This window comes from Aythya ferina (genome assembly GCF_964211825.1).
Source record: "Aythya ferina genome assembly, chromosome: 1".
Classification (NCBI taxonomy): domain Eukaryota; kingdom Metazoa; phylum Chordata; class Aves; order Anseriformes; family Anatidae; genus Aythya; species Aythya ferina.
The window spans coordinates 57612042-57624093 of NC_140296.1; the positions used below are offsets into that span (position 1 = coordinate 57612042).

The 12052-nt window shown below is 46.7% G+C and overlaps 1 protein-coding gene across 3 annotated transcripts in view; it reads right to left on the reverse strand.

Annotated features, from left to right (window-relative positions):
• The window catches only part of FGF14 (fibroblast growth factor 14), a 410976-nt gene extending 399261 nt beyond the window's left edge, over nt 1–11715 (reverse strand). Inside the window, exon 1 of one of the 3 annotated variants that reach the window (XM_084506781.1) lies at nt 11031–11715. In XM_084506781.1, coding sequence (XP_084362907.1) covers nt 11031–11238 — 208 coding nt within the window. In that variant the 5' untranslated portion in view covers nt 11239–11715. The remainder of the gene's footprint in view (nt 1–11030) is intronic. The other 2 variants (XM_084506778.1, XM_084506784.1) reach the window with 2 other exon arrangements.
• Between the last annotated feature and the right edge of the window lie 337 nt (nt 11716–12052).

Sequence of the window (12052 nt, forward strand, 5' to 3'; positions counted from 1 at the left end):
CTGATGGTTTAGGGTTAGCTTGATTTACTGTTAGCTTGTTGGTCACCCTCATGACCAGACTCATGTGCCATCTTCGGTGAACCCGCAGGTGTTAGCCTGGGCAGCTGGGGCACACGTAGGATACCACATGCCCATGCAGGTTCAGAAAAGTAACGGCTGCCAGGCGCGCACATGCAGACGGACAGCAGACTGTCCACATGCCAGCAGGCAGGAGGTACTGGACACTTGGTCTAAGGTCACCCTGGAGGCCACTCCTTCAGAGCTGTGCAACAACAGACGATAGACTCATGCCAGTGTGAGAATGCCTTTGTTTTATGAAAACAAAGTAGCATTTACAAGGGTATTTCACCTTTAGTGAGATAGCTATAAATGGAATACACTGAGAGAAGCCAGACTCTATTAAATATAACTCCTATATGTCCTTGGTAAAGGAATGCTTCTAGAAATAGATGTTTTCCATGAATATGTCCTTAAATTTCAGGTCTATTTGCTCTTCAATTGATAAGTAGCTTAAAGAATTTCTAAATTCTGTTTGCCTGCAGGACTCTGTCACTAACCTCTCTAAATGATTACAGATTCCTTTAATCCCTTTATTATTTACTTTATAATTTCTTTTGTCATTCTGGTTTTTCATCTTCCTCTGAGAATAAGTGGGAGAGAGATCATCCTACACTGTTCAAGTATCATCCACACTTTAAAAAAAATCTAACTTAATGTACTAACATCTCATTCTGACTTACTTTTGTTTGAACTTCATCAAATTCCACCCCCAAATTCTTAACTTATATATATGACTACTCGGTCTTAGTAATTACCTTTTCCCCATCTTCCATCTTAATATTATTTAGCAATATTCTTTTTGGCAGCCAACTTAAGCCATAATGATTCCAGTTAGTCAATGAAAGCCAATAAAATGGGCCTCAGCAAGTATAATGAATTCTCATCTTGCCATTTTTCCCCATATTTTGTTAAAAGGTTTTAACCTAACCTGCACAACTTATAGTTTACTTCTGCTCTGGTTATAAGGTCCCAGACTGCTACCTCCTCTTTCATTCTGGAGGCAGCTGGCACAACAGGGATAAAATATTTCTGATCCAGCATTTAAGAGGCCATAAAATTAAGTAGATAAACTACTATTCTATTCATACATCTTTAGGTTCAATTATTTTTTCTCATTGTGCTTACAGTTTTTGTTTTTGTTTTGTTTTGCTTTTAAGAGCACCATGTCTAATTAGGCATCTTGAGGAACTCTTTGTATTGTATTTTCCTCAGTGGTGTATGGCAATGTTCAAAATTGATGTGCGTGCTTTGACAGTGCTCAGACAGCCAAAGTCTTCAAAGATAATCTTTCTCTGAAAACCTTCAATGAGGAGAGAATATCTTCTGTGGCTCACAAATCTCAGGACTCACCTCCACTTCATGTCAGTAGGACCCCAGATATATCATCTCTTATAAACTGCAAAGACAAACTGAAATTAGGAAAGACAGCAGAACATAAAATCACAGTGACTCCATTCCCAGTTCTTTGGCACACATTCCTCCAACCATGATTAAACTCATTGATTTTACCCAGATAGATATTGTCTAGGAAGCTACAAAAGCTTTTTTTTTTTTTTTTCTTTTTTCCCTTACACTTCCACAACTCCACAAATATTATCAGGGTTTAAAGTCTAGATCAAAAACAAAATACAGGCTTCTTCAAAAAAAAAAGAAAAAGTCTTCAACACATATACTACATAATGACATATTTGCTGTAGAACAATCCTATATTGTTTTTAGGTGCTGTTCCATGGGAAAAAAAAAAAAATGTTGATGATACAAGTTTCAAAGGTGAGAGAACTCATCTTCAACATGTTTCAAATTTTTTTTGCAAGTTGACAGAGCTTAATACTTCAAGACACGGGGAGAAATAATGCATATAGTCACCTGCTTTGTCACAAATCTCCCTAGTCAGCATGAACCCTAAAGTATGTTGCACTGAAGTGGAATATTGTAATTTTCTCATACAATAATGTCTCTGAACTGGACCATCAAAAGTGAACTCAATTAAAGGTGAACAAGGTTAATCAAAGGTGAATCAAAGGTAAGCAGGACCCAGACTACAAGTTCATTCTGTCTGTACCCTGCTGAAGATATAGACATACATGGCATGTCTTGCACCCACAAAGGATTTGCAATTCTCTGGGAACTCTTGGGAGCAGCTTTAGTAGGGTACCACAGTCACAATCTTCTAGGAGACACATGGCACCCATGTGAACAAGCACAGCCAGGCCCCAAAAACTACTCTGTACCAGGTCAAGTAAGAAGAGGTCAGCAATATTATCCAGAAAATATTCCTGGAAGCTGAGTTGTCCTGCTTTAACTGCAGAATCACGTATAAAGCATTTTACCCTCAAACAATATGCTCAAACTGTCCCCAAGACAATAGAAAGGGGTAGCATTTGTTCTTGAGTTTTCTGACTCTTCCTGCTGATTTTACTGTCCTTTCCTAATCAATCACAGTTGCTTTGCTGCCTCTACATTTATGTACTTCTGCTACTGTTCTGCTATCATAAATTAGCAGCAATAGGGAAACCAATCATTCATACTGCTCATGTCCAATAAACAAGGATAGTTCATCAGCCTACCCTTCATCCATCATAAATATCTATTACTTCAGTAATAACCTGTAAGATAGCTCTGCTCACTGCCACTAGCTAATTATTCAAAGTGGAAAGAACTTTAAAACATCAGAAAGAATTATAATTAAGGGCTAATTTTCCTCACAGATCCTAACCCAGAGAACAGGTGAAAGAACTGAGATGCAAGATGCTATTATGGAAGACATGGTGTCTGTGATGGCCCAAGATCAGATTCATGGTTATAAAACAGGTCCCAGTAAAGCCAGGAGATTAGAAAATGTTTTGGGTGCTGGAAGTCTGTATAACCCTGCTTATTGAGACAGAAAGTCACCTTCACATGGGGACAAAGCATCGGTTCCAGGAGGAAATCCCTGGGGGACACAAGACTTTACAGATTTTAATGCAACTGTTAATGCCATTTAAAAACACGGATTTTAGTAAAAGCTTAAAGAGTTCAAGCAACAAAATAACACCTGGGTTTTAGATAGCCTAAAGTTAATTCACATCTGAGATCTTGTGCTGATCTCTTAGTGGGATAATCTGTCTAAATCATGTTTAGGTTGTTTCTTGGAGACTATTAGTAGTGCAGGTATCTACATGAAGTTTCTAGTTGCAAGAATATCTGAACTGTAAAGTGGTTTCTCATATCATTAGCCCTATGATTTAATAAGTACTACCATTAATTTAACTCTTATCAAGATATTCTTGATAGGACAATCTATTTTATTGTTTACTTCTATACTAATGATTTCACTGCTTTTTTTAAGCAGTTACTTACACTATATTTTTTCCATACCTTTTTCTGTGTTTTCCACTATGTTTTGCACTGTTAGATCCTGGTCATGCCATTCAGTGTCTGTAAATTTACCTATCTTAGCAATAAATGATATGTGTAGAAAACTACCAGGCAACTGCAGTGCTCCATAATGCACTTCTCTGACAGGAACCTGTTATCTGGGAGTTTTGTTTAAATATAGCAAGACATGCTTAGAAATGCATTTACTGAAAGAGTAACAAGTCTGGCAAACTTGTTTTCTTTAAATTAACATTTTAAACTCAAAACCTCACTAAAGGACAATTAAATTCTTCTAATTTCCTTTGCTAGCATTGCTGAGAACCATGAGATTTATATGTAAACAGAAGTATCTGATCTTATGTGCAAGCTCTCTCTCCTGCTCAAACCATTTAACAGTGGTATAAATTCTAGTTCTCAGTGACAGTAGAGCTTACTTCTTTAAAAGCTTGTTCAAGGCAGCAATATCCCCCTCCAGAGAAAGGACTTTGTGAAAACATGACCTTTGCAGGAGACACTTCTGAATCCCATAGCCTAGAAAATATATAGGAATGAACTCCTTCTAGCTGGATGAAAGCAGAAGCCACTTGTCAGTGCTGGACTCCATCTTCCTCACTGTGCTGTGGCTCTGTGAGCTTCTGGGCTGTGGTGAAACCATGGGCAATGCTCTGCAGACACCTCCACACACAAGCAAAAGCCTCCACTGGCTTCAGCAGGACCAAAGAGGCAGTTTCCTCATGCAAAGGCATGTGTCAGCTGCTGCTTCATCTTCGTCCTTCAAAGCCAGAGGCATCTTATACCCTCAGCAAAGGCAAGTTACACTGCGTGGGAACTGAGATGATAGAAATGCTGAGTATTTTTCTGACCATTCAAGGAAGGAGAAGGAACCATAAGGGAAGTGCTCTTCACCTTACAGATGAGATACCCCTGAAAAATAATTACTGAAAAGTTCAATGATCATGAACATGAAGTGGCAATAGTGTTGTTAGCTTCTGATTTTCAACAGAAGTCAAGCAAAGGAGCACCCACAGAAAGTACAAATCCCTTCACACACCCCTTCCATACATCATTACTTGGAGCTCACTGCCACAAAAGTTTTTGAAGACCAAAGTAGAAATGCTCTTTGACAAGCTCCTTCAGAGGCTAATAAATGCAGACGCCTGAATAAAGAGATCTCTGACAGTCTGGTAATAACTGAAAACTGAGTGGATAGATTAGGAGAAGGATCAAACATAGATTTGCCTTGTTTCTTTTTTTTTTTTTAACTCCACCTACTGCCCAGTGCTAGAGACAGGATGCGATATGTTCAACAGCTGAGGCACTAGTCACACACTTTCTGCGTCCTCATCCTTTTCTTATCTTTCCAAATTAGAAAGTTGCATGAAAAAAAATGATGACGCGATGAATTTGCAGGGAACAGCAAAGTCTATTCCTGTATGAGACCTTTCTGGAAACTCCTTAAAACAAATCTTTTGTATGGGATTACAGCTTATTTCGGATCATTGTTTGCCAGCAAAAATGAATATAATTTCAGATAAATTAAAATGTTTAACCCTGGTATAATTATACTGCCTTCTGAGACCTGGTTAACTTTAGTGCCACCGAATCAAGCCAAATGATTTCCAAGATACTACCTTCTGTATGCAAACATTAAACTTGTTCAGTGGAAATCCTCATGCTGTTTCCAGCTAAAAGTAAAATAAGCAGGTGTCAGAACGAAAACACAGGATAAGGACATCAAAATTACACCACCGATTTCTGCTATCAGCTGAGTTCCATTTATTGTTATTTACCACACAGAACTATCCAATATTAACTCCCAAACTATTAATTTTTTTTATGTTCTACACGATATGTTACCTAGACTAGTCCATTTACTGCAGGTGTTATTATTCTGACTTGTGCATTGAATTTACTACAGATATTATTATTCTGACTTCTTAGTGCTGTCTCATCAGCAACTATTTACTTCTCTTGCTACTACTTAATGGGAGTGCTTACAACAGAGTATGCTACAGACACACAAAGCCTGCATTACATTTATCCATTAAAAGCCTTTCACTTAATGATTTTGGAGGGTTTGCCATCAAAAAGATCCCTTTCAAAGACAATGGATTCCTTATCTGAACAACAGTTTTGCTGGTTATTTATCTTTGGCACAGAGTATATTCAAAAGGACACATCCCTTAAATATGTTTTGTTCACTGTGAGTTCAGTCCATCATGGTGCCAAACACCATCAATTCCCCTTGCAACTATAATTTTCAGTACTTTTGAGTGGTTCAGAACCTCTCAGAATCCACTTTAAGAAGATGATAAATAATTTTTGAAATATTCAGTCTGAAGATGAATATACTCCTTTGAGCATTTCATCACGTGGCCTCCAAGAAAAAGTATTTTCCTTGCACCCACTTGGTTTGTTCTGACAGTTGAAACATGCTCTGTGCAAGATGCTGGCTCTTTCTCAATTAAAACATGGTCCCAGTCCTGCAAAGTTTATTTCCAGGTACACTGTCTGTCTGTTGAATACAGTCTTGCCATGCAGTGGCAAGTAGATCTCAGGTGGTTTAATTGTTCAAGTCTTGTGTTGCACCAAAACAGGTTTGTTTTTTTGTTTGTTTGTTTATTCTTTCCCCACAACAGAGATTTTCCAAATTTAAAAGCATTTGGTGTTTTGTTAATAAGTAAATTGTTTAGTGAACTACTAATTTGTCTTTAAAAAGCTATCATTCACTGAAACACAGAGAAAAAAAAATATATCAGCAGCATGCTTTTGCAATGTTGGTCAGGTCTGTAATTTTTAACAAGCCAGCAAACAAGACATAGGGCAGTAATAGTGTGTTCAAAATCCCAAGGGAGATCTTAAACAGAATTAGATATAGAAATGGACCCAAAACGAACCCAAGACCAGCCCTGGCTGCATGAAACCTGCTCTACTAGGACTCAGCACTCACAATCTCATTTGGCTAATTTCTGTGAATATTCAGCACAGTTTAGCTTGCACACAACCACTTCATTTGTCCAACCACCTTCTACACTTGCAGCATCTCACTCTACAATTACAGAGAAATTTCAATAGTGACCCCATAAACCACAAAATACCATCCCACGGTTGCTGTAGTGCCCAGCTGCTTCTTTCCTTAATTTTCATCAAGTCCTCTTGAAAAACTGCTTTACAGTTTCAAGCAGCTCTCTCCTCTCCAAACTACATTTTTATAGACATTTACAGGACGGAAAATCTTTGCAAAGAAAGGGACAAATTCTGAATGTCTAAATCACTCCTTACCTGAATTTGAAGTCAATGGGGATTTTAGCTCAAAATTAATATACTTAACATAATCTAAGTAGATAAGTAGAATAAACACCACTCTTAAAGGAAAATGGCATACACATAAACATTTAAACCAATTATTTCTGTAAATGTATTTTTCATATTTTCTCCAAGTCTAAATCATCCTTCGTATATTTGAATTCATTTATAAATGGCCTATCATTAGCAGACATTGAACATTGAGGTATAAGCATTTTATCACAGTAGGGAGATTCATGAGCAGGCATAAATTTCACCCCTTAACAAGTAGAACATGCAATCTAATTTGCTCAACAATAATCAAATTTGTATAAATTCACAAAATGTATTCCATAGAGGACAAAACTTCAGTAGGTGAGATACATGAAATAGGCAATTTTACATCTGAGTGAGAGAAACACACCGTGGCTCTAATAACAGCACAGGAATTACGGTATTTAGGCAGTCAGAGATGCTTTTCAGACCTACTTGAAAGAAACTCCAAGGACCCAATCCCACAGCTCTTACTGGGGTCCTTTGCCTTTCGGTGGGAGGTTTGTTTTCCATGAGTAAGAAACGCAGCGGGTGGCCCCAATTTGTTTCAAATTCAGATAATGGCTCACACTATATATTTTATGAGCAGGACCCAAGTTGCTGTTTTAAACAGATTCAGTCTCGCATGACTATGCTCGGAAACTTTTTCAAGATGATAAGTGACCATGAAGGAGCAGCCTGACTGCTTTATGGGGATTATATGGAGATCCCAGTTTAGACACCACTCGCATGTCAGATGTTCTTCTTTTTAAATAGGTTTTGTGCTTGAGATTGATCCAGGATTGATACTAACAGAAACTAAATTCCTCTATCAGCAATATATTTATAGTAATGCCAATTTCCATCTACTCTCCTGTCAACACCCCTGACTAAGTTGGAGAGATGCCTCTCCTTGGAGGTAAACGGAGAGGAAATGCGATACATCCTCTGCCTGCTGGGCTGCCACCAGGAGTGAAATGTGATAGCGATGGGGGCATCTCGTACCCCAGCGAAATATCCCATCTCCCATGGGCAACCTAGCAGCTGTCACCTGGTAAAAAATGTTAGTCACTTCCTGTATTTGCCTTAAAAAAACACCCAGGGGTACTCACCTTCCCCATATCCTCCCAAGCCCCAAATTCTCCTGAAAACTTAGCCATTCACTAGAACATGCACTATGCAGAGCTACAGGGGCAAGCCACCAGGATGGCATCTCACCGTTACAGGCCCTGTGGTTTCAAGCAATGTTTAACTCTTTCTGAGAAAGTGTTCCTTTAGTCCCACACTTTGTGAAGTCCTGTGTGTGTGTGTGGCAAGCCATAGTGGCTGAGTTAGGTGGGAGTAATTACACCTGCAAGTGAGGCTCAGGGAACCTAGCACGGAAATATTTTCATGCTGGGCAGGACGCTGAAGCTACACAGGGCTTCATCGCTTTGTGTGTGCATTATTAAACTCCAGGAAGAAAACAAAAAAGTCAATCAGTGCCAGCAAAGCCACACCTACGGTTCCTCAAAGTTTTCCTCCTTATGAAGAAACATAAAGAGGTAAACAACTGTAGTGCTCACAGGCTACTCCTCTTTCCAGGATCTCGGACCTGAAACACTGCATTCAGCCTGATGCATTTCTACGACAGACAAACCAAAGCTTCCTGCAGCAACCCTGCCAGAGCTCTGACACCTCCCGCGGGGCTCCCCATCCCTCCTGCCCCTCTCGCCCTGGTTCCGGACCCTGTCCTGTGCCACGAACCCCCCCCCGGAGACAGCAGGCAAGCCCCGGAGGAGGTCAGCACAGGGGGGAGAGGGCTGAAGCCAGCCACGGGGTGGAAATGCAAAGCAAAGAACGTTTGGAAACCCGTTTTTGGAAAGAGACCAGCTGTTGTGAGGGACCCATAGAGAAATAAATAAATAAATAAATGCCATCAGGCCGCAAATAACTGAACGAACTGAAATCTCAGCTGCCCAACCTGCCCGCTTTTCCCCTTGGCTGGCTCAGCAGCGGCTGCTCGCCCATGTTGCAGCCTTTTGGAGAGCGAAGAGCCCCGCCGATCCTAAAAAGTTTTGCGGGCGAAGGAGAGGGGTGGTGGCAGGAAAGGGAGCCCCCCCCAGGGGGCGTCGCGGCCCCGTCTCCCCGCTCTGCTGCGGGCACCGCACGGCAGCTGGAGGTGATTTGCCCCCGGTACCCCAAGACCCCCTTACTCGGCCCGGTTCTTGCGAGCAGTCGCCGTTCAGCGCTGCCCGGAGCCGGGATTTAGGGACCAGGGTGTCTCCTCCTCCGGGGGGAAGATGGGAGAGCGGCTGGACGGAGGGAACCACGACCCCGGCCGGGGGGCCACAAGCCCCGACACCCCCAGGGACGCCTCTCGGCTTCAGGTGCAGTTTGCCACCAGCCCACCCTTTTGGGGGCCTGGGGGTGTAGAGGGGGGGTGTGACGCCTCTCCACACCCCCCGGGGCTGCTAACTGAAAGGTCTAGAAACCACCTCCGCTCCCAAAACCCTTCCCAGGAGCATCAGCATCGCCTCTCGCTCAGGGCACGGCGGTGTTGGTGCGGGCCCCCCCGTAGGGCGGCAGCGGGCTCCGTTTCTCCCCCTGAAGCCCCCCCCCCCCCATTGCGGTCACGACCCCTTCAAGCACGGCCGGGGCCGGGCAGGGGCAGGCGCCGTCCCTGAGGGCTGCGAGGCTGCCCCTGCCCCGAGCGGAGTGCAAGGAGCTTTGAGTTGCCCCCGGCCCGGGGGGGGCGTCTCGGTGCAGAGGGAAGGGGCGAGGGAAGCCGGGGGCGGCCTGCAGGAGGCTGCGGCCGCTTCCCAGCCCCAAGCGGGGCATTTCGGCTTCTTTGGTATGCTGAGAAGTGGCTGCTCTTTGCTGCAGCGACGGGGAGGGAAGGGGGGAGCCGAGCTGGCAAAGCAGGAGCGGGGAGAACGGGGGGGGCACAAAAAATCCGCCGAGGTGCCCACCGCGACTCCCCGCACCTTTGCGAGCCGGGCAAAGCGGGGTCCGGCCCCCGGCTGGCCGGGGAGCAGAGGGGTGCGGGCTGCCGGGGCTGCTGCTTGGCGGTGTTGGGGTGTCAGAGAGGCGAGGAGAGCCTATGATCTACTACACTGCAGTGCCAGCGTCAGGAGCCTCCTGCTCGGGAGCTGCCACTGCAGGGCAGCCGGCACACACGCACACGCAGAGCATCCCTCCCCACGCAGCCCGGGCTCCGGCAGCTCTCGCCTCCCCCGGCACGAAGTGCTTGCAGACAACCCGCTGGCCGGGGGAGCGAGCAGGGAGGAAGGGGGGGGACCGAGGCTTGGGGGGGGTTAGGCAAGGAGGGCCGGTATTTCCCCGAAAAGCAGCCCTCCCCTCCCTCCGAGCCGGACGCCCGGAGCCGGAGGGATGCAACAGCGGCAGCCGTGACCCACCCTCTCCCCCCGGGGCCGGGCGGCCCGGGGCACCCGCATTTACATTTCTTATGTAATGCACCGCAAGTTTCCCTGTCGGAGCCGGGCTGAAGGGAAGCGCATGATGCCGGCAGCGAGGCAGAAATGGAGAAGCACGGCACGGCCCCCGGCGGGTGTGCACGGAGGGGGCATCCTGAAGGAGGCGCAGCCACCCCGGCCGTGCTGCTGCCGTGCTCGGCTGCCGTCTAGGGCACAAACCCCGGGCGAGCGGCCACCCCAGGTCCATGCCCCCCACACACGCTCCCTCCACATCCCTGGCTTGAAGTCCCGGCGGAGGGAGGGGGAGTAATAAGCAGGGACCCCCCCCCCCTCCTTTCGCCATCCGGGGGCGGGGGGTGCCGGGCTCGGCTTGGGCAAAACCGGACGAGGTGGGTGGGTGTTATGGCGAGCTGAGCACAAAGTGCGGGGCAGGACCGGAGCCCCGCAGCCGCTCGCCCACCGCAGCGGGGCCGGCTCGCACGGGCACGGCGGGGCCGCGCTGCTCGGCCCCGCAGCGGGCGCCCCACAGGGGCAGTGCCCGGGGGGCTCGCCCCCGGGAGCCGGGAGGGTGGGCGCTACCGGCCGCCCCTCGGAAAGGGCAGTGAGAACAAAGTTTCCTCCTCGGAAATAGCGCACGGCAACTAGGAGATGCGGACCGGGCTATAGGGTCGCCTTGGATTATCTTTTTCCTCCGTGGTGACAGGGGCTGAAGCTAATCCGTGCTGCTCCTTGCTTATTCATACACGTATGCACATGCATGTCCGTGCCGGCCTCGTTACATTTCCCCCTTCTCCCCTCAGCAGGATTGCAGATCTACCTCGGCGAGCAACAGACAGGGTAGCATAAAAGAAAAACAACGCAGTGCAATGGATTGCTTACCAGTTTGGTTCTTGTTTTTCTTAAGACTCTTGCCACAAAGACACTGCAGCATATGCGATCCTTTGCTGAAAATGTTCCAAAGAAACCACATTGATTTGGGCGAAAAGCAATCCAGCAGCTTATACACCCTGAGAAAGAAGAGATCCTTGTGGTTGCATAATAATAAATTGAGACCAGTTCTCCTGAAGAGGGGCACCAGTTTTATCATAGAAAAAATGATTATATTCCGATCTTCTCCCAGTTTTTTTTTTGTTTTTTTTTTTCCTCACGTGGTATATTTCTTTGAGACTTTTCAATGGATGCTTTTTTCAGCCAGGCTGAATGGTTATTCCCCCTAGATCAACATTGGATTATAACCAAAAGCGTGGAAAGAGAGAGAGGGAGAGGGAAAAATAAATAATAAAAATAAGAAAAATCCCCTTTTTCAGCGCGAAGCCAAACGAAAAGTAAGGTAGCGAAATCCCAGCCGAGGCCAAACCCTCACCGGAGACGCCGGCAAAACGCGGCGGAGAGATCCCCGAGGAGAAAACCATAGCCTGGCACTTGACTGCTAGGAGGATGGGTGGATCCGCAGAACAAAAGCCACGGCAGGATCCATCCTACTGAGCGCCTGCCATTGTGCGGCCCCGCGGCGGGAGAGCGCACCGCCGGCCCCCGGCGAAGCCCGGCTTCTTCTTCGGGCGGAGACACCGCCTGCCGCCCTTCTCCGGGCGCCGACCCCGCCCGCAGCCCCCTCCCCGCCGCCCCCCGGCCCCGCTGGAGGCCGCTGCCACCGCCGCCCCCCGCCCGCCCGCCGCAGCCTCGGCGCCCAGTCGCCGCCGGGCGCCCGGGGAGGAGGAGCCGCGCTGCCCCCCCGGCCCGCAGCGCCGGCACGTACCCACGTGCGGCAGGGATGGGGGCGAGGGGTCCCCGCCAGGCTGCCGGGCACCCCGGGGGTGGCTGGGCTTTGTGTCCTGCCCCCAAGGTGCGGTCGCGGTGCTGGGGTTGGGGTGGTAGAGGTGGTTGGCGCAGCCGGCACCATG